Source organism: Lutjanus erythropterus, chromosome 18, assembly GCF_056507025.1.
Source record: "Lutjanus erythropterus isolate fLutEry1 chromosome 18, fLutEry1.hap2, whole genome shotgun sequence".
Taxonomy (NCBI): domain Eukaryota; kingdom Metazoa; phylum Chordata; class Actinopteri; order Lutjaniformes; family Lutjanidae; genus Lutjanus; species Lutjanus erythropterus.
In genome coordinates this window covers 5,044,025-5,066,773 of record NC_139334.1, presented here as the reverse complement: position 1 = coordinate 5,066,773, position 22,749 = coordinate 5,044,025, and the positions used below count along the sequence as shown (strand labels likewise).

The 22,749-nt window shown below is 40.1% G+C and overlaps 1 protein-coding gene across 1 annotated transcript in view; it reads right to left on the bottom strand.

Annotated features, from left to right (window-relative positions):
- The window catches only part of bltp1 (bridge-like lipid transfer protein family member 1), an 86,535-nt gene that overhangs the window by 11,157 nt on the left and 52,629 nt on the right, over positions 1–22,749 (bottom strand). The window contains exons 55-80 of the mRNA XM_084743260.1: positions 21,553–21,794; positions 21,329–21,434; positions 20,111–20,208; positions 19,429–19,617; positions 19,138–19,306; positions 18,093–18,304; positions 16,613–16,696; positions 14,584–14,782; positions 14,251–14,310; positions 13,872–14,098; positions 13,100–13,282; positions 12,431–12,561; positions 11,665–11,788; positions 11,413–11,525; positions 10,292–10,382; positions 9,850–9,909; positions 6,694–6,962; positions 6,300–6,515; positions 5,460–5,640; positions 5,173–5,362; positions 4,686–4,847; positions 4,431–4,570; positions 3,130–3,325; positions 2,364–2,564; positions 1,717–1,893; positions 507–644 (exon numbers count right to left, since the gene is read on the bottom strand). Coding sequence (XP_084599386.1) covers positions 507–644; positions 1,717–1,893; positions 2,364–2,564; positions 3,130–3,325; positions 4,431–4,570; positions 4,686–4,847; positions 5,173–5,362; positions 5,460–5,640; positions 6,300–6,515; positions 6,694–6,962; positions 9,850–9,909; positions 10,292–10,382; positions 11,413–11,525; positions 11,665–11,788; positions 12,431–12,561; positions 13,100–13,282; positions 13,872–14,098; positions 14,251–14,310; positions 14,584–14,782; positions 16,613–16,696; positions 18,093–18,304; positions 19,138–19,306; positions 19,429–19,617; positions 20,111–20,208; positions 21,329–21,434; positions 21,553–21,794 — 4,158 coding nt within the window. The remainder of the gene's footprint in view (positions 1–506; positions 645–1,716; positions 1,894–2,363; positions 2,565–3,129; positions 3,326–4,430; positions 4,571–4,685; positions 4,848–5,172; positions 5,363–5,459; positions 5,641–6,299; positions 6,516–6,693; positions 6,963–9,849; positions 9,910–10,291; positions 10,383–11,412; positions 11,526–11,664; positions 11,789–12,430; positions 12,562–13,099; positions 13,283–13,871; positions 14,099–14,250; positions 14,311–14,583; positions 14,783–16,612; positions 16,697–18,092; positions 18,305–19,137; positions 19,307–19,428; positions 19,618–20,110; positions 20,209–21,328; positions 21,435–21,552; positions 21,795–22,749) is intronic.

Below are 22,749 nucleotides of genomic sequence, written 5' to 3'. Positions count from 1 at the left end.
GACGGCCTTTGAAATGTCAACACAGAGCTGTGGGAGGGAAATGTTGGCTGAAGGAAGGTCAGTTAGATGGGATATTAAAAATGAACACAACCTAAACCCGTAGAGATAAGATAGACATTCATGAATTTTCTTTTTGTATACATTCCTGCATACAGTAAAATGTTTCCTTCCATCCTTTTGTCCATATTAATTATTTTACTTGTTAAACATGCAAAATGTTATTTATCATTCTTTTTTTCTTTAGAAACCTGAAGCACTAATTTAACACAAAAGTCAATAATAAAGACAAAAAGAAAAGGCACAGCAATCTAAAGAAAAGAAAAGCACAGAAAATCAATGCTAGATGCCAAGCAAAAGCTGACACTTTACAACAGTAATTAGAATGTTGTTGGATATTTTCTTGACTACAACAGAGTGGTAAAAACATCATATTTACGCAAAGCTCCACAAAACAACCCTAACACACCAACTAAAGCCGCTGAGTCAACAAATGGTCAAGAAGTCACCTGGCAGGTTGATTGTCTGGTCTCCCAGGAAGAGACGCCGGGCAATGCTTCGACGGTACCAGGCTCTGGGGAAGGCCAGGATCTCACTCAGCCGCCTCATGTCGTACTTGAAAGAAGCCGAGCCGATGTCGCACACAGCTGAGGGGAGGATATGAGAAACACCTTTATAAAGGTTCTACAGAGCGAGCATATCACTCCTTAACACAAATCTACAGGGGAAAGGGAAGTACTTGTGCATCCTGATGTTTAAAGATTGGAAAGGTGCGTTTTTCATCTATCATGCTCCCCCGTCTAATTTCAATGCTTGTAAAATATCCTATCCCTACTCGGTAAGTGTTCAGCTCTGTTGTAGAGCAATTCAAATATTCTGATTACATAAGTAAAAACAGCCTCTGCTTGACTCCCAGATAAAGTACACACGCAAAAGGAACCAACAGTCCTGTGTACATTAACAATCAGTTCACACCTAACTTTTGAGACACAGGTGAAAAGGTTCATCCACGGTGTCAAACTGAACATTAGCAACTTCAAACAGGAACCGGCTGACAACAGATAAGGCTAAGTTGTACATGAACTCCCACACCTGTCATGTTGTATTATCACTTCATTTTTTTGGTATGATGCAATGTTTTAAATGGGAGGCACTTTTACCTTTGAATGATGTAATATTTTATTCTCTGTACTCCTGTCTGAATTTTAAACTTTTGATGTTGTCACTCTTTGTGGATTTGCCTGCCATGGGACTGCTGATGAAATTGAGCTATCAAGCTAAGTCGGGGAGAGTCAGTGACTGTCCTGTAAAAATGTCCTTTTAAATGAACATTTAACACGATGCAAACTGTATTATGAAAACTTCCTCCTGTTGAACCAGATATTTATAGTCAAAACCACAAAAACACAGACATAATTGCCAAAACCAGATACTTGGACATTCTCCTTCATAAAGAAGCATTTGCCATCATGATGTTGGGAGCTTCAGCTGTGGACATGTGTTGATGCTCTATCTTATATTCCAATGTACGAATTTGTAATTCCTTCATTTTTGCTGGGAATTCCCGGATGTCCATTGACTGAACATAAACCTTTATGCACATCATTCCATGTCCAGACCATCAACAAATTAAACTTTAATCAAACTGAACAGTAATAGTCAGTATGATTTATTGCTTGTCTAATAATGAAATGCGCTCTTCTCAGGCCAATCATGTACCTGAGATGTTGATGAGGGTGGTGTCCATTTTGCCTCCTTTGGTAGGAATGAAGCTTTCTATGAAGGTGGGACCTCCTGTACGCCTCATCCTGGATAAGCTGACCTTCACAAACTCCAGGTTGATGCTCAGAGAGTCTTTTCTTCCTGTTACTGAAGATGGCTCCTCGTCAACTGTACCTTTGGGAAAAAGAGCAATAATTGTGATTTTATTTTTAGATTTTTTTGAAGTGGGGTTGTATGAGGTATGTAGTCATTGTATTCCCTAAAGTACACAGCATTCAGCTGTGTGTAAAATATGCATGAGTCTTGGAAGCTAAGCTGATCTTTGTTGCTGATCCTGTCCACAGCAGTACACTGCTTAGTTTCCATGGGTATTCCTGCTACTTTTTCAACCCGTGGACATGCCGATCACCATCTACTGCAGGTATTATACTGACTATCAGTAAGTACCTCATATGACCCCACTTCAAAAAATCTGAACCATCCCTTTCATAACAAGTGGCATAAAATAATACTGTGCACCTATTAGCATAAAGCATGAACTCGCACATGTTTATGTTTCTGAAATCATAAAATAGCTGGAAACTGCAGCCCTGTATTATTTCACATATAAATATTACAAGTTTTCTCCTTTTTCCTTTCCATACCTAATGGCCCCCGGCCCGGAGGCAGGCCTGTGACGGCAGATCTCTGCTTTCCGGCGCCGTAAGGGTGGAAGACGTAAAGGGAGAAGTCAGACATGCAGGCGGTGAAACTGAGGCCTGAAGAAGCACTCGGGGGGCCAGTGAGGTCAGACTGGCTGCTGCTGTGGCGGCTCCTGCCCAGAGGGCTCCCCAGCAACGGAGATGCTGGAAGGAGGCAGAGGAGGACGAAAAAACACAGGGGAGGTAGAATAGGCATTAATTAACTTTAATATGACTATCACTGGAAGGAGCTGTATCACAATTTACAGGTCTGACACCCATCAGTAGCCTGTCTGACACACATTATCATAATACAGAGGACTAAGCTAATTAGAGTGCAGAGCCTAATGAACTGTCTGCTGCAAAGTTAATGCATCGCATGCATATTAACGTAATACTGTAACATTTATACTTTACCATTTCTCTTTTGGCTTGAGGGGAAACCATATATTTAATGTAAACATGTCTGGACTAAATAAAAAATACAATCTGAGATTCAGTAAGCATGGCAGAACTTGCATGTTCTGGAAGAAAAAAGATAGACTGGAGAGCAAAGTAATGAATGCATGGGAACAAGCTGTGAGCAACATCAAAATCACACAGGGCCCAGACATGTCATGCAGTGACAGCTAATAGACGTGCTCACTGCGTTTGATATAAGATTTGGACTGCAAATGTTTTATTCTTTTATCTCTACACATCATTATTCTGCCAGTCATGCTCTGCAAACCTTTGCTGGGTGGTGGCTTGGGAATGTGTTGCCCCGGTGGAGTGGAGGAGGGCGGGTGAGATCCGTCGGTGGGATGGACTCCTGTGGCGGTCTCCAGTTCTCCACGGTTGGAGGAGAAGACCAGGTCTAAAGAGGGCAGTTTGAGCATACACTCCACCCTGGACATCGGCAGGCAGCTGAAGCGGATCTGGGAGGGCTGCAAACACAGAAGAACCTTTGTTTCAGTCTGAATTTATTACTTCAGTGTAGAGCTTAAATGAAACGTCAATAAATCTAATAGTCGATCAAAAGAAAACTAGTTGCCAGCTACTTTAAATTATTGATTGACTGTTTCATTTTTCAAGCTAAAATGTTAAAGATTTGTTGATTGTTGTTTCCAGTTTCTTAAATCCGAGGATTTTCTGCTTTTCTTTGTCATTAATGATAGTAAATAAAGAGTCTTTGGGTCTTTAGACTGTTTCTTAATTTGAGAACATCACTCTGGGGCTTTGGGAAATTGTGCTGAGCATTTTTCAAAAACTTTCAAACATTTTATAGTCAAACAATTAATCTATTAATCTTGGAAATAATCAGCAGGTTAAAATAAACATTAGTTGCAACCCTACTTCAGTGAAATGTGTGTAACTGTTTGCCTTTACAGCTTCGCAGGTAACAAAAAAGCTTGAGATTTTAAACAAATATGTTGAATACATAACATCCATAGCTTACATTCAATTACCTCTGAATAGTTTCACATTTTAATGAACTGCAATTGCTACAGAAAAGTGAATGTGTTCTGGAGTATTCCCAAGGTTAAAAGAATGCGAATGTAGCTCACCCGTGTTTTTTTTCTAAATATCAGAAAATAAAAATGTTTTCAGAAAAGGTATGAACAGTAATGCAACAAATGCTAGGATACAAGAGTACCTCTGAGTTTTATATTTTTACTTCTGTAAGTATGTGTATTGAGAACTTAAAGAGCTATTATGAATGATTGGAGAAAAGCAACACACCTGACACAGGACCAATGGCAAATAACAACAACAATAACAACGTAAGAAATATTCTTAATAGAAAAACGGAAACAAATCTCGAAATTACAGGGAGCACAACAGAAAGAAAAATCAGAAAAACTGACATTATACAGGACTCAGAACAGTGATAAAGCTACAAATAATTCTCTCCGATAAGACTGCATGGAAAAAACAGGAACAAATTAGTTGCTGTTATTATCTAGTGCTGCAAATGTTTTGACAATAAAGCTTTCAGTGGAAAAAATAGGGTAAAGTGAACTATATGAATTACAATCAGGTTGTGGGTACCTGGACTCTGACGTACACAACCACGTCCACAGGGAAGGAGGAGTAGGCTGATGTGGAAGAGGAAACCAGGGAGGTGGTGGATTCCTCCAGCTGCTCCACTGCATCAAACTGACCCATGTCATCCTCCTGGGAGGCCATAGCTGGTGGAGAAGACATAAACACAGAAAGAGTTTACTATGAATACCAGACAAAAAGATGTTATTGTACAAGTCTAGGAACAGGGTCCAGAAAGATCAGATGGTGCAACAAACAAACCTGCATAATTCCTCTCCACTGGGGTGATAGGAATGGTCTCCAGTGCTTTTTCCAGGAAGTCCAGCAGACAGGGGCTGATGACCATCTCCTCTGGCAGAGTCTGGAGGGCCACCCAGGCATACAGCTTGGCTGTCTTTACTCCTCCACTGCTCTTCCCTTTGGCTGCAAAGACACATGGGAGTTTAAGTCATCTGGCCTGTGTGTTGACACACTTTTGAGAGTTCATTTCCTAAACTTAAAACAGTTTAAAAAAAAAATTGTCTTTGGCGTCTTTCCCTCTGCAGTACGCATCAATATGCATGAGCCCGTTTGATCAAAGGTGCCCTCTGGATTCATGCTTTAAAATAAAGGATGAAATCACATGCATTTGATTCAGTGGCTCCACGTGTGGATGTAAATCATCAGCTTGGAGAGGTGGGGCACACTAGTGTCGGTGATTACAGATGGTGCTAGGGCATGCAATTGAAAATGAGGGAATGCTCAGTACCTGATGGAATAGGTGGGGGCGGGGGAGGTAGGAGCGAGTTAGTCTTGCTTTGGACAGCATTGGGAGGGTTGGGAGGGCCGATATCTTTCATACCATACAGCTTGGACTCTTTGGAGAGTGTGCGAGGGAGGGAGGATCCACGTGAAGCGTTGGGCGACTCCGTCTTCAGGGTCTTGGAGTTGTAGTGCAACTGGAGGAGAGACAGAGAAGAATTAATCATTTAAAGCACAAAAAACAGTAGAGGGTAGAAAGTTGTGGACAATTTGGATGCTGAGGGAGACACTGACCTTAACATCTACTCCTGGAATGTAAAAGACTGTGGTTTCCATGTCGTTGGATTTGGTCTGCAGGGAGGAAGGACATTTCTTGCCAGCTAGGAGATGGGTAGTGGAGGTGTAGGTGGGCTGCAGCTTCTTCTTCTTGGGGGGAGACTCCTGGTCCAGACTCCTGAGGCTGCGTTCACAGCTCCTAGAAACCCACAGAGAGAAGAGTCCTGTTTTATGAAGAAGGTCTCCTTATGTCTTATTCTGTTTAGTTATCTTTTTTTAAGATTATTTTTTTTGCTTCCTGCCTCCACCTAATAAAAAAAATCACAATAATGACCTGCTCACTGCTGCTCACCCACTGTACTGTACCCTCACTTAATAAGCTAATTATAAACCTTTAGTAAATCATTTATAAGGGTACTCTTACCGTAAACTAGTACCAGTGTATTTGTATAGTATGTATTTTCTTTAAGATGCCTAGAATAGTGTAATGGTATTGTAGAACATTCTATCATTTCTTTAGAATATTGCAAGCAACCACGTGGTTTCACAAAAATATGATAGATACAAAACCCCAATGTTACCAGCTAAGCATAAGCATGTTTCTAATGAGTTATAGACAGTGGCATCATATAAAGTGCAAGAGAAAGGTTTATTTCTCGTATCCGCTGAGGACATGAGAAGGCTTAGTTTCATCCAGCAAACCATTCAAGTGGATTTTGTGATGTAGAGTTTGATTTGACTCTTTACATGACGTTATTTCAAAAATGATTCACAGCAGGGAGTGTGAGGCAGACTTGAAATAAAATTCTGCTCTCTCTACAGCAGTTATCAGAATAAGAAATGTGCCTTTCATCGTACCTCCTGAGGGAAATGTCCTCATGCTCTGGTTGCTGAGTGGTGGGGTGGAGGACACACTTCCCGCTGTCGATCTCCACGCGGACATCCAGCTCAAAGTCAATGTTTCTCTCAGTTGCTGGGCCACTGAAGCTGCGGCCGGCGGGTGTGCTCGGCCAGCGCTCACTGAACAACTGACTCACGGCAGAAAACCCTGAGGACTTCCTATGAGACGCTTGGCTGAGGAGGGAGAGGAAGAAAGGGATTGTTTAGTGAAATCTTCAAGCTTTATTTATAGTCGAGAAAATAAATCATAAAAGAAAAGCTTAACTGTGTTTCCTTTCATCTAACATTCATCACAAGAATGCCTGAGCAGGCAAAAAAAAAAAACAAAGAATAAAACAAAAAGACGACTCACAAAGGCCTTCGGTAGCTCGGTGGTCTCTCTCGTTCAAACTCGTCCTCCTTTTCGGAGTCTTCAGAGGAGGAGGAGGACAGGTCGTCACGCCGCAAGTCATCGTGCTGGAAGGGAAGTATGGGTGAGAAGACAGCGGGGGTAACAGGGGCACTGAATACCGAGTGCTGGCCCTCGAGAACAGATGGAGAATGAAGATGGTGGTGATGATGAGGATGGGAGGGCTCATCGGTGGTGACTGACAACAGGTCCACCTCTGTCTCCTCAGGAAACTTCAGAGAAGGACACAGAGACAAACTCACACAAGGGGACAGACAGTTTTCATGTCTTCATAAAGCTCTTCCCTACTTAAAGCCCTACTTAAAAATAGGTTGTCTTAAGTAGGAAAGTAGCCAAGAAATCATAACTTTGAAGGAGATAGTGTTCAGTTGATTGGATCATTTTCTTTATCTATTACATTTCATCTTTACTTAAATGCTGAAATCAAATCTCATGGCGCACTTTAGATATCTAGTTTAATGACCAATGACAGAACACTACCAGCCTGCAACTGTTTCCAGGGGAGCTGAGAGTTCATGCATTTCATGTGAGGAGGTATGAAAGGGAGATAGCGTGAGAAAAGGAGGAGGATGAGGATGACAAGGTGACATCCTGGCCAGGACAAAAAGTGAAACACGCTCTCCAGAGAGTGACAATGGGGAAATGCCCAAGTGTAGAGAGCTGGAAAAAAACAGTACCAACACATCCCAGAGATAGGTATTGACAGAGTCTTACTGCTGCTGAACACTGATAATAGTGCTGAACATGTTTGGTACCTGCCTCTGAAACTAATCCTGCTGAAGATCTGTTCCAGGGGCATCACAACATCTGTCTGCATTTGTCAGCTTTTTTCTCTGACCATCAAAAGCCTGTTCTTTTTAGGCAACAATCTAATGGCATACATACAACTATATTAATAAAGATGCATTTCTACTACAGGAACTTTTCCCACAGACAAGTAACCATTGGAAGAACTCCACTGCAGGGATCAGGGTCTAAGTTAAGGTCCAGGGACATTATTTTGCCCCCCAAAAAGTCCCTGCTTTGGGGATAGTACTTTGCAAAAGCAAATATGACCATGGGTTGGGGCTTGCAGTTTTATCTCTGCAGTATCGCAATTTTCATAAAATTTCAATTAATTGTTCAGCCCTAATAGTCCTGTGCAAAAACACTTCACACTTCACTTTTTCATACATCAGCAGACTAAATTGCCTAATCTTTGTAGGTCTTTAGACTGCTGTGGACATGCAGACAACAACGGGCTGAAGGATCCTTTTAGTTTCTCAAAAAGTAGTTCTTGAGGTTAAAAGTTCCAGGTACTTTGTTTCTAAACATGGTTTAAATCAGTAGCCAGGTAGGTGGTCGAGGCTTAATGACCACAGAAAGATTGACAAGTGAAGCAAAGTCAGTCATGTGGCCTTATGCAGAGTCAGTCTGGTTCTGTCATCATTAATAAATGAGTATTGGAGGCATCGTGAAGTGAAAGAGCTTTGATCATTTAAACAGGAAAACACCACTGCAGACAGATTCATCAACATTCAATCAAAGGGCAAATAAACACAACACAGCCTTCCCAAAAAAGATTAATTATCTGTCAATTCTGAATGGACTTTTCATAAAGGATTGTCTGGTATAAAACAGGTTTTGTGTCAAGTTTGTCCAAAGCTCCTCAGTGGAATTTGGTCATAAATGAGTCTGGAATAGTTTCAGTCTCCTGGAGCCTCAGCTGGTTGCCTGGCAACCGTATGATGATGAAAAGTCGAAAGTGAAAAGGAATTCGCTGCATGCATAACCTCCCTTAAAACCATTGTGTTATCATTCTTACATGGCAACACTTACTAGATCCTGATATAAAAGTCTTCACTTTAGGTTATCAAAAAGGTATTAAGAGTTTTATAAAACCTTATAAATGCATTACAATGTCTTACAAATGTGCTTATAATGCATTATAGACAAGACTTTTATAGGAGTGTTAACTGTTACACTTTATTTTAGGGTTTAAGCAAAAGAGATATAACATGTCAATAGGTGATTTTTAGAGGAGCTATTAGATAGATTTGTTACCTAGGACAGAGCCAGGCTAGCCTTTTTCTCTGCACTCCAATCTTTATGCTAAGCTAAACTAACTGTTGTCTTTAACTTCACAGTGAGTGGACAGATATGTGAGTGGTATCAGTCTTCGCATCTAAAGCTCAATAAGGCCTATCAAGGCTTTAAGATGGCATATGGAGCCTTCTAACATCAGTAACTTGTGTAGGAATCTTATATTATTATAATTCGTTTGAACAAGCATGATCGTTGCTTTGAATAATAGAAACTTCTACTGTTCTTTACAATTTATGCCACTAATTGCGTGTGACTTGGTGGAATATCTGATAACTGTTTCATGGCACAAATTAAAAAGCTGCACAGTATGAACCAGACTATAAGTCTTTCAGGGAGGGAAAAAGTAAAATAACAATAAGGCGCAGGGCTTTGTCAAATTTGTCTAATTAGAAATTAAATTAACTGTATTCTTTATGATAATTACACCACATAATTGCAAGATTCTATTACACACTAATGAGTTTTAAGGCTCAAATAATGTCCATGTATAATCTTAGCCTAAGCTTAATTTGATCTGATATTATTGGGAGTGAGAGAGGAACTACTGCTGTGCAAACCAGGCAAGCCATGCATTGTTGTTAATAACCAGTCAACATTTTAAGGTTGAAGAAAAGCCGATTTAGATTTTTTATGCAGTTTCAAGACAGGATGAAAATGTGTGACTTCATATTTCATTAAGCAGCAGCCCTACCATTTATTTACAGATGAGTCTTATTAATCAAGAAAATTAATTTCTCAAAGCATGCCTGTGTTAAGGTCAGGGACACATGGCCCTGGTATTTATTTACCAGGCGTGGTAATAAAAACCGTAAAATGCACATTTTAATTTGGTGCCACACATATCACATCATGAACAGATACATACATAAAGCATCCTGTTTTGATTTTGCATATTCAAAGTGCCATCAGCACTTTCAAGATGATCACAGAGGAGAAGAGGAAACAGAAGTACTTGTTGGTGTTGGTTAGGTATTTTGATTAGTTAAACTGAATCTTTTGAGCCATACAGTGTACCTTGAATACCTCTCCTGGACTGACAGGTGCATATGCAGAGTCCAAGGCCTGATTATTTATCTTCAATTGAACAAAAGAATTATTAAAAAGGAGCTCATCCAAAATGAAAAAATTCTCAGAGGTTCCTCCCATGACCACATGATGTAATATGAGTCACAGTAAAATACCATGTATTATGGAGAACAATTTCAGTGACAAACAAATAGAGACACATAGAGATGGAGGATGAGATTATGATCTTAAAACTATCAACACAAAACAGCACAAAACTAAAACACCTACTGTATTATCAGCTTAAATATTGATTTGGAACAACTGTATCAAGAGCATACCAGCAAGAGTGCAATTAAATCTGTACAAGACTGAAAAATGTTAATGTTTGTAGCTTTCTCTGTTTTGTCAGCATGTGGGATACCTAGAATGTTTTTAGAAATAAGTTTACCGTGTCCTGGATGTTGAAGGTGACCCGGGGTCCAGGAGAGGGCGCATCCACACGCATATCTGGTAAATCATCCACATCCCCCATTCTGGAACTATCAGCACAGTAAAGTGATATAAACAAACTGCATGGGATGCAAAAATATAAAAAGTAAAGGTTAGATGTTTGAGTTTCTGAGCATTAAAGTGCATAAACAACTATTTGCGATGTTAAAATGTACTAGAGAAATGGCACCCCGAGCAGAGATGGAAGTCACACCTTCTCTGTGTGTTATAATCCATATTTTATTTGATGATTTAGGTAGTTAGCATTAGCAGGACAGCTAGCAAGCTAATAATTATGTTACACAAATTTAGCTAATACATTACTAACATATAGTGGAGAAAAACAAAATATTTTCAAAACTAAATCTGAATTATGGATTTATTTTGTGTTGCCAATCATTACTTTTTTCTGTCGTGTTTGTATTGTGTGTGTTTTATGATGATTTTCAAGGTAAAATTGCTGTTTCTGTGAATGCAGTCTGGTAGCTTTGAGGAGATAATATAAAGTCTGTTTCTGGTTTGGGGGATGTGTGGATGATGCTTACTTTTGTTTTGGTCTGAGATGCTGGTTCTGTAGTGCAAGTGAATGTTGTACATAAAACCTTTACAGTTAAAACAATATAATTCACTTTATTGTTTGCTTAAGGAAATGCTGTAATTCAATGCTTCATAATCAAAGCATAAATTATTATTCATCAGATTCATTTCAAGGTATTTTGACTCATTAATTCTAATAGAGTTAATATTTTTCCATTGCTTAAGGTCTTGCAAAGAGTCAAGTGTTTTAATATCATTACTACATTTATTCTGCAGATATCTGCATAATTACTATAAACAAATATGAGCCATAACCACTTTCTCTCCTCCACAATTTGTGAGTCACTGCAGCCTCTTTGTAAGGAGGTTAATGTGAAATGTGTTTCAAAGACAGGTAGCGACAACAGCAGTGGTGTGAGACAGAGGTTGTTTGGTCTTGTTTGTTTACAGTAAATGCTGGATGAAGCACACTTAACAGTATAATTTCCATAATAATATGATATTGGGAAAAGTGGATACTCCTGTCCCTAGTTTTTTTTTTACCTCTGACGGTCCAGCCTTTTTAAAGGGGGTCGGCCTGCTGCTGCAGAGATGCTTTTGGAGCGGTTGTAGCTTGGTTTGTAGCCAAGACCCCACTTATCCTTAAGAGAGGCGGCCTGGTGGGTAACACACACCAAGTCAGACGGTTCCAAATGTGACACATTCAGGTATGATGGGTAACATGTTAATGACAGTTTCCAAACTTCACTGGCGAGTGAATTGCTAGGTAGCGAAGGCAAATAGATGAGCATTCACCCTCATGCTGGAGCGACGCAGTTTCTTCCGGACATCTCTCCTGATGTCGTTAACGGCCACAGACTCCAGCTGCTGATAACGCTGGATCTCCTGGTTGATGGTGCCTTCACTGGCTCCCAATTTTCTGTGGTTAAAAAAAGAAAAAGAAAATGTATATAGTTTTATTAGTATAACGATGACATGCAAGACATTTCTTCACCAGTGGAACCATTTAGACCACATTAATATCACATTTTAGGGCCCCTTTACAATTGGCATTAACATGCAATCTGTATCCTGACATGACATCCAGATAAGAAAAAAACATGTTAATGTCAGCTTTAAATGCGTTGTGACTGAACAGGATGTATCCAACCACGTCTGGAGGTAGTCTGGCTCAGTGTTCAGCCAAAAGGTGCATTCGCATTGTGCCATCTACTACCACACCCGATTCTGTTCTCAAATTTAAGACTATCAGTGTGGCAGTCATTTATTCGAAATCCACATGAACCACTCTTCACATTGGCATAAATCAGATCCACTGCACTACACCAATCTACAAAAATCCCCAGTAAAGCTGGTTTGCCTGGTATCCCTGTTATTTCCTTCTTCCAAAACAGTGCTGAAGGACTCCAGGAGGCAATGCCAGGAACTGAGTTTTAAATAAAATAGAATTATGGCTGACATGTCAATTGTATGCCAAATTAATCAGAGTACACAAGGTCAAATGGCAAGTTTCCATATGACCGGTTGCTGACAAGCAGTGCTCACTCCACATTAAACTTACTTGAGATCGTCGATGACCTTGGCCTGTTCATTCAGCTCTCTGATGTCCACCACCCTCTTAGTGAACTTCCTCCCACGAGCGTCAATCACTTGGTTCCCCATCGCCATCGGCCTTCTCGGGTCAATGGTCTCCTGTTGGGTCGAAGCAATGATACACACCTGAACAAATGTATCTGGTAAAACTGAACAGAAAATAAACCACAACTGCTGATCAAACCCAAAAACCATTTTTTCTGCAAAATTTTCGCCAGGCAGCTGCTGTGAGAATGAATGCATCCGTCCCAAATCTGTTTGATTAAAGGTGAGTTATTTTGATTCAATCAGAATAGGTTATATGTAGTTCAATCCACACACCAGGTATCATAAAACACAAAACAGGAGACACCACCACCACCACCATTCACCACTCCACTCAAAGTGCAAGAGGAAAAAATAAAGCTCTGTTGCCACTTGGGAATTAATTTATGTCATTTCACCCATCACTGAAGCTTAATGAGGAAGGCAGTGAAAGCAAATGCTAAGCGACGCTGTTCTCCATCATCATGCTATTTAAGTTAAAAGCTTAGAGTAGCATTGCTCAGCATTTTAGAATCCACAACCTTTGTTTGATAACTACAGGTGACTGAGATGTAGCCCAGAGGAGAATTTAACACTGTGGGTGGCTACATACACAAGCCCAGGAGAGAGGTCTTTGGGCCCTGGCACTGCCCGCTCGGAGGCGAGGCGATGCACAGTTTGACTCATCAGATGGGACAGACACACTCTGAGGCCTGGGGCTGAGACCCAGGATGTGGTTCACCAGACGCTTCCTTAAGGTCAGCCGAGGGCTGAACTGGCTCTCGGGACTCAACGGCTGAACAACGGCAGGGACAGGTGGGTGGACATGTGGAAGAATGGACGACTCGGGTCAGACTTTACCTTCTGAAGCTTATAAGCAAATAAGCATATTTCCCAAAAAGTCAAAATATTCCTTTAACTCTTGAGAACCACCAGTACTAAGTTCAACAGCTGCTTATGTTCTGCATTTTTCTTGTATTTCACTTAATTTACTTACAAGTCTGAAGACACTGAGTTTAAAGATATTTTCTGAAAACTTAAACAGACCTTTGACACAGCAGCCACATTGATACAAAATAGTTAGTCAACACAGGTGTCACCAATGACACTAATTAAGGTTATGTTCCATTTCAAGTAGCAGAGCCTTTCCAGTGAATCAATATGCAGAACATCAGCAGCCTGATTCTGTTTGACCTGAATGCAACATAACCTTAATTAATCCGTCGTAACACCTCTGTTTAGCCTATTATTTCATGTCAAAAATTTGAATTCTGCTGTGCAAAAGGTCTGTTGGACTCAAAACACATCAGACTGAACAGTTCATCATTCATACATTAGCCAAAATAAAAAGCTGGGATTTACGTGATTCTATTTCACTGACTGACCATATGAATGGTGGGCGACATGGTGTCAGCTTCGTCCTCGTCTGACAGGTCCGCCATGTTGACAGAGTTCAAGTCAGCGATGTCGTCTACGTCCTCCTCGCCTGTCAGTGACGTCAGCGTGTTACCCAGTGCATTGAGGCGCTTGCCGATGTTGGGATCCATGTGAACATCAATACCGCACATTTTCCAAAGTACATTCAGGGTCCAGGTCCCAGCACTGCTGCTCTCTGTGTTTGAGGAGGAGGAGAGAGCCAGGAGGGAGAGGATGCAGATGAAATTAATGCAAAATAATATTTTCAGACAGTTGTCTCATGATTATTGTGTAGCTATGGGGTGTGATCCATATTTTATGGATCAGAGTCTAGTTAAAAGAACTTACCCGCAGAGGGCTGCCCTGTAGTCCTAGAACACACTTCATATGTACCATCAGGGACTACACCTATATACAGACCACACACAGACAATCATTAATAATTTAGAGGAGCTCTGTGCATAGAAAGTCACATCAGAATTCACTTTTTCTGCCAAATGAATTCAGGACATTATCACATGATAGCAGGACCATACAGTATATAGTTAAAATATTTCAGAATATTATGTTTGATGACCATCTCTCAGACTCAATTTATAATTTATCGACTATTTTAAAAATGCTACTTGCTATATTACATACTATAACTATATTCTGTAAATGACAGACTGCTTCACTCACAGGCATTCATGACCAGATCCCCTCGGACTTCAGGCTTCCAGTCGTCCCAGGAGGTCTCGAAGCCCTCGGCGAAGCGGATGCAGAAATTCTTGAAGTGGCCTTTGCTCACCAGGGACTCCGAGGAGCAGGCGGTGATCAGAGTGCTCTCAATGGTCAGGACCATAGCTGAGCCGGTGTCAAAGTCTATGCTGTGGTTGGCCTGGCAGAGGAGCAGTGAGAGGGGTTACCCAGGCCTCAAGTGAGGGTGAAATACATGGAAAAAGAACCCACTTCCATGTGTTTGGAAAAGGCAGAGTTGGCTGGTAACACTTCATTCGACAGTACTGTATATCAATGTTGTGAGTTGAAAATTCTGATCAATATGGTTATTTTCATGCGAGTTAAAATAAGTAATTCTTGGCTGATTAATTCTGATTTGCAAAACAATTATTCTTTCAACCAAGTCACACGTGACAGACTATAAATAGGCACTGCTCCTGTCAATACACCTATGAGTGAAGTGTTACCAAGCTATTCAGTTTGTTAGACTGTGTTTCAATGCAGTATTTTAAAAAATGCCCATATTACCTGAATCTCTGAATGAGCCCTGCATTTGTCCTAAAATAGGGATCTGATTATCATTCCAGTCATAACTGGAGGAAAGCACATTTATCTCCTCTTTCTATGATTATGACTTCAATCAAAATCAGACCTCAAGTTTTGGAGCAATGACTGCAGGAATCCAGGTAATATCCAAAGGCCCACATGTTTTGTCTTATAAGAGAAGGCAGAGCCTGCCATGTGCACCACGAGGCTGTTTACACCTGGTATTAACATGCATCTTAGGTGAGCCCATGACTAGTACAGGTGTGACTGCACCCCAGATGCACTGAGATCTGATCACTCAGACTACATGTGACCACACTGTTTCAGCAGTGTGTATGTGAATGTGTCCCAAGCCACACTGAAAGCACTGCAAATTACATGTTTGGGATCTCTTACCTGCTAAGAAAAGCAGCAGATCTTTGTGAACACACTGTGTTTTAACTGATTTCACCATTGAACTAGTAGCAGTTGTCCCCAGACTGTGTTTACAGTTGTTGAGTGAGGAGAAACTTAAAGATTTTTTCGAAAACACTACAGCAAATTCTTTAAGAAAAAAAAAACAAAAAAAAAACACTGTCAGTTGTGGCATCAACTGCACCAGTGGCTGTCTGAAGTGCATCTGGCAAACTTTAGCAGCTAGGTGTTTGAACACGCTGTTTTAGATGCTTTCACCATTTACACTTTTTAAAATTTGTAAGAAAAAAAAAGAAAAAAAAAGTCAACATTAAACACGCCTATTTTTACAAATCTTTCTAGTAAGCATAAACCAAAATAGGCAACTTCTTTGTTGCCTGTGAAGAAGGTCCAGACTCTCTTAAAATCTTGCATTTTTGTGAGTCGTGAGCTGGAAGAAACTTTATGCACTTTGGTCCTTCTTTGTGTAAAAAGCATGTAAAAATATGACTCTTTGTCCCAAACTGTACTGATGTAGAGATGCATCGATTTGCAAGCAAGATGCGATCTGAAGTGGTCACTCGAGACACACATGAAGGCGCATTGCAATGTCAGCTGTACACTTGTGATCAGGCATTCAATACACATGTTAATACCAGGTCTAAAAAGCCCCACTGTGTCATTAGATCCAGAGGTATGTATGAAATGTCACACAATTTCATGACAGCCTCCAAAAGATTAGCTTGAAAAATGTCATTGTTTCCATTTTAGCAACAAATAAGCAGTACTCTAGACACCAACTGGCATAACCTCTTTTTAGTACTAAGTCATGACACACCCCACACACCTCAGACACCAGCTCAAGCTTCATTAGTTGTTATGCCAGCATTGTCAGGGGAGATTTAATTTTTACAGTCTGGTGCAACCTGCCATTTTGTAAACAAAAGAACACTCGTGATGCAGTGCACTTGTTCCCTAGAAGAGTATAGATCACAGGAAGTCATAGTCCCACAACAAGCCATGACAAGAAATGTAATAAATTGCAGGTTACTTTTCTTGCTTTTTTAAGGCGGCCTACTGACGGGTGGGCCCCAGCTTCAGAGTTGACGCCCTCCGTAACTGGTACTTGTCCTCTCTACGGAAATAAGTGTGACATAACAGCCGGTATATGTTGTCTCTATGGACATACTGATATACAGACTGCTATAACAAGACAACTGATACGGATCATTTAACAATATCCAGTGTTTTCCCCTAAAAGTTTCTAGAAATGTGTGTTCTTTAGGGCTGTACCGAATTTCTTTATGATATCATAAATGTAATCTATGTGGCTAAATTTTGATGTTCGGACTTTACTATTTGGATCACATGAGTCAGAAACAATTCTACACAGGCACCACTATAATTTAATTCTTCAAATATTATAATACTATTATAAGCCTAATCTTTAACTAAAACTGTTTAAACTGAATGAAAACATGAAAGAAACCAGTAGAGCATTTGAATGTTGAGTTAAAATTTGAATATCAATGTTATAAATTAAATTTCAGCCCTGTAAATCTCAGAGAATCACAGACATGAATAGTATATGAAATGTAAGCTGGTTATGCTATATATGAGTAACGGTATTTTAAAAATAATACGAAATAATTTGGCAAAACACTGGAATCAGTCTAGTCAAGTCTGAAGAATACTAAAAAAGTGGATGATGCCACTGATGCTGAAAAGATTTGTCACTATACAAAAATGGGTTTATTGAACAAAATAAAAAAAACTAAGCTACACCAAAAAACACTATTTAAAAACCTTTAAATTTCCCTTTACATTTCTGGCCAGTCTGCATGTGCCTGTGTTGCAGTTGTGTATTGTATCAGTGGTTATTTACTCTGCATTAAAAGTGCACATGAAAGCCGCTGTGGAGGGGAACGAAGGTGTGCAGTGGCGCAGATTAATGGCCACCAACAACTTCAGTAGGAAAGATATCAGAATCTATAACAGAGGAATTGTTCTTCTATGAAAGTTAACAACGAGAATGCTATTGTGCTTATAAATGATACTTATAAAAACAAAATTAATGTCATCAACACTGACAGTAAATGTTGCCAAGCGCTGATGATGATCAAATTTTATTTTAAACACTTAGCCTAAAAACTATTTGTGTGTGCCATTTTGTCTTTTCCTTAGGTAAAAAAAGATTTCTAAATCAAAGTGCTTTTGGTTCAATACAGACTGCCGTCAACACTGTTTTAAAAGAAGAACCTGATGCTAAATTCCATATGCTAAATACAACACAGTAACCCAATTGAACCATGGTACTTTAATGCCAGTCAAACATTCTAAATGTTTTATCTCTCTGATTAGCCTACATAATTTGTGTTAAATATGGAAAACACACGTGCAATGTGAATGTTTTAACTGAATGACCTTGAAGCCAACAGATTACAGATTACAGAAACCTACATCTGAGAGTTAAAAGGCTCCAATTCTACAATATTGACTCTGAAAAATGAAAAACGAAGGCATGAGATTACCTGGGGTGCGTTAGTGATGGGGAGGCAGATGCCAAGGTCATTGACAGTCAGCTGCAGGAAGAGGGTGCTGAAGGCCTGGGCTGAGGTCTGCTGGATGCCCGGCAGCTTGTCCACCACCTCTTTTGTGGCCATGTGGATGTCCTTGTTGAGGGCCAAGCGCTGCTCATTCCAGTTGTCGTATGCGGCCTTGTAATTCAGCCAGAAAAGCACAGCTGCAGGAGGGCACACAGGTGGTTAGAAAGAACTTCAAATTACGTCCTGAATGTCACATGAACAAGTCGGGTTAGATTTAGAGACATAAATGGTTGCCTATCTGCTGCAACAGTGGGACTAGTATTGTCTTCACCTTGTGAGTTTGTGTGTGTGTTGTCATGACAAAATGGAGTCCTGGAGACACTAGACAAGGCACTACCACAAAAGCAGTTTAGAGCATTTAGCCAAGTGTTGATACATCTTTCTGTCAGTCTGCACAAAACGCAGTCACAAAACTACAGGGGTGTGGAGTTGAGATCAAAATGAAGGCTGACTTTGAAGATGGGTGTGGTCCAATCCATGAGTACAGAGTCCTAATGTCTTAGTGATTACTGAGTATTCGCGTTTGAAAGTCTGCATGTTGCAGGCGTCACGGCTGGTGTAATTCCATCGCAAGATAGTCTCTCGTTTTTGTTGTGTGTGAAAATCAGATGCAATTCCATCACAGAGTAGGTGGAATACTAAATGGAAATTGAGGGCAGACTCATAATGCACAATCTCCAGGTTCCTGCTGTGATGATTATGTATTCAGTGTCAACAAACCAGGTTAATAGGAAATGGTTACAATTTTCTTCCCACACAACAAAAATAACTCACTAAAACAAGTTTTATTTAAGACTGGCATTGATTTTTCTTTCTTGTAGTTTAAGGATAGATAACTGTTTTTATTCCATTATCGTCAGAGGATCATGATTAACACTATCGACACAGCTGGGAGTAAACAAACAGCTGCAGCTTTGTTGAAGCTTTGAACGTGATGTTGGATGTGACGCAGAGAAGAAGGAAACTGAACCTCTGTCAAACGCCACTGGCTGGGCGAATACAATTGGCCTGTTGAGTGTGATGAGGACAGCCTCCTTGTCAGAGGAGCCACTGATCTCTTCCTGCAGGGCATTCCGCAGACCGATCCGAGTCCGGAAGTACGCCACCTGGTGGAAGTCCGAGCCAGCTTCTTCATACACCTTTAATGTGAAGAAAAGATGGGTAGATAATGAACTATTATAATCAAGCAGAAAGGGATCAACTTTACTTAAGAGTGTGGATTCTGCAGGACTGTGTTTTATTATGGAAGTTACTTTTGTACCTGGTGCTTGACGATCTGTCCAAGAGCCAGGTTGAGATCCACTTGGCATTTGCCAAATAGTTTAAGGTAACTGCTGCTGCCACCAGGCTGAGCCTTGCACTGGATCCTGTTGGACAGCTCCAGCTCGATCAGGCCCGTCTCAAAGCGCACAGCTCGCATTGAAGGAGTGGTGGCTGTCATCTGAATTCCCTGTGAACAAGAAAAGGGCATTCAGAAAACAAATAAGTTCAAAAGAGAGAGACGCTGGTTTTATTACTAAAAACACAAACATGCTCAAATACATACACAACTGTATCATACACTCCATCTCAGCTATTATCATGTTTCAGTATTGTTTTTAACTATTTAAAGTGTTAAACTGTACTTTTTTATACTGCAGTGTACTCATTGTTTACCTCCCTCATTCAACTGCTGTTATCAGATAGAAATAGTAGATGTAGCTCTCTCATATTTGTCTCGTTTATTCTTCTCCTTTTACGGTGTTTTTTAATCCTTTTATTTTGTTTTCTATTGCAGATTGTCTCCAGAAGTTACAAAACAGAATTTTACTGTATGCCTACATTGACAAATAAAGTGTCTTACATCTTACAAAGTTTGGACCGAAATCTTCACCTTGTTACTTTGACCACTGTGTGTCTGATGTGTTTAGTTTGGATTTCTATGCTGAAAGAACATGGGATACCTTGAACATGAGGCTGAGAGAATAAAGCAGGATTTTTGGCTTGTCTGGATCTGTTGAGGTGTCATGTTCATTCCACAGTGGGATGGGCTGTTCTCCTCCTGCATGAATAAAGTATAAAAGTCAAAATCACAGGTTCAAACAGACTGTTGTGAAATGCTGAATAAAGTGTAAAATAGTGGGATTATCTTGTCCGTGTCTGTGTGTATCTGTATATGTGCGAGATCTATTTTTCAAAAATTGATTTTCAAGGTTAAACAAAACACAGCAAAATAACCTGACACAGGAATGAGATGAACATGTTGCATAAAGGGGAAGAAGGATAGGGAAGAAATCTAGCTTTTGCATGGTGGAGTCTTGAATTAAGGTGTGTCTAGCTTTTGTGGAGCTGTAGTGAATATTATCAAGGATTCTATCCCATGCTTCTACTGGGATTACAGTGTAGAGTTCTGGTACCCACTGAGTTTTGAATTCACCATCAGATGTTGTTATGTGGGATTGCAAAATATGGGAGAAGAAAGAAACTGATCTTTTAGCACCAGATTCATATCGAAGGATGTTGTTGAGATATACGTTCTACTAAAATTCTTGATTTGGGAGTATCTTTAAAAATCCGTTTCTGCCAGTAAACTTTGCATTTGCTGTAGATGTTGAAAAGACACCAGGTTATTCTTAAGGTACAGATCCTTAATAGTAGCAATGCTTTGGTCCTTCCAAGCAAGAAATGTTAGGTATGTCCGACTTCAAATACCTGCCTGAAGTGTCCCAGTGCACCACCATTTAGTGACTTCTTCCTGATGTAAAAAGTTACACTATATTCATTATTCTTTACCCTGAACTGGCATCAAAGCCTCAGTTCTCTCTCTGTTGGGCAATTACATCGATCAAGCTCAGTGAGTTAAACTAATTACTTTCAATACTGTTGTGGTATTGAACATGGCTGGATGTTTTCCAGTGCCTTGGGCATTGTTTTGTGTGGACTTAAGTATTAGCTATAGGCTACTGTGAATACTGTAGGGAACAGTCAGATGTTTAAGATTAGATTAACTTTATCGATCTGAGAGGAAAACTGGGCCATTACAGCAAAGACAAGGACATAGTTTTAGTTTTGTAAAGGTTCCTCACATATGAGCAAGTTTTGTCTTACAATTTGTACATGAGGTATGTTTGCAGTATGAAAACATCTATGTAAAAAGTGTGTGTGGCTGTTTGGTACAGTACCTGACACCTTCTGAATGACCTCATTCACTTCCTTCATGAACACCTTCTGCAGGAAGACCAGATGGTTGAGCAGGTCTGTGGTCAGGTTGTGCTCAAATGAACCAATCTGCACATCAGACAAGACATTAGGGTTAGTTACAATCAATACAAGATGCTCTGGTAATCCATCTTAGTGGCCAGTTCTCCTGATACGCAAATGTGAAGCCCCATCAGGAGCCTCTTACCTCAGCTACACAGCGCAGGTAGTTGCCCTGGAGGTAGTTTCCTTGTTTTGCTGGGAAGTCATCAGGTGCCCGCTGGTCTGAGTGGGTCTCGTGGTCCTCCATGATGTACTCTCCTGACATAGTGACTGGAGGCAGAGTGAGGCTGGCTGATGGTGGCATGGTAGACATGTCCACCGGGGACACCTTTGACTGGAAGCAAAGCTTGTGGTTTGGCAACTCAAAGGTGAAACTGGTTTGTGCACCTAAATGCAGGAGGAGTGAGAGAAGAAAAACAGCATCATTATTACGATTTATTCTTTTGTGGGGACTCAGCATCAATGTTGACATTAACACAAGAAAGAAAAGGTCATTTCTTTTGACATGAGTTTTTCCAATAAAATGACTTTTGAGAACTATGAGGAAAACATCAGATTTGAAATCAGTTTTTTTTAACAGTGGACAGGTAGAAGCAATCTACTCTCAATGTACTTGCCTCACACTCATCCTTTAAGGTTCTACGTAGAATTAATTTTGGCAAATCCAGGCTAGCTGAGATTTACTAGGCGTACATCCGAAGTGTGACAATTGCTTTTGTTTGCGTGCAGATCTGACCCATATGTTTTTGGTTATGCTCTGCTCTTCAAAATTATTGATCTTTGATTTCCATAATGCTTTCAGATGTCTTAGGGGTGCATTTTGACATCAACAAATTGCCATCTTTGGAATACCAAAAATTTTGTTCTCTTCACTGAATACCATACGACGCCATGTAATTGCATTCAAAATTCTTTTGGCTCATCAAACATTCTGTTAGTCTCTAAATATCCCTCATCCTCATTACATTCTGGGCTGCAACTAACAATTATTTTCCTTATTGATTAATCTGTCAACCATTTTCTTGATTAATTGTTTTGTTGTTTGGGCCATTAAATGTCAGAAAATTGAGAAAAATGTTGATTACTGTTCCCCAAAGCCCAAGGTGTTATGTCCACATCCCAAAGACTTACTGTGACACAGGACTAAAGAAACCAGAAAATATTCACATTTGAGAAGCGTAACTCCTTAGTCAAAACAATTCACTGATTATCAAAATAGTTGGTGATTAATTTAACAGTTGACAACTAATTTATTAATCAACTAATCATTGCATCTCTATATTTTACCTTAGAAAAAAATTAAGTGGCAGCATTTCCTTTCTCACTTTGCAAACCTGTCTGT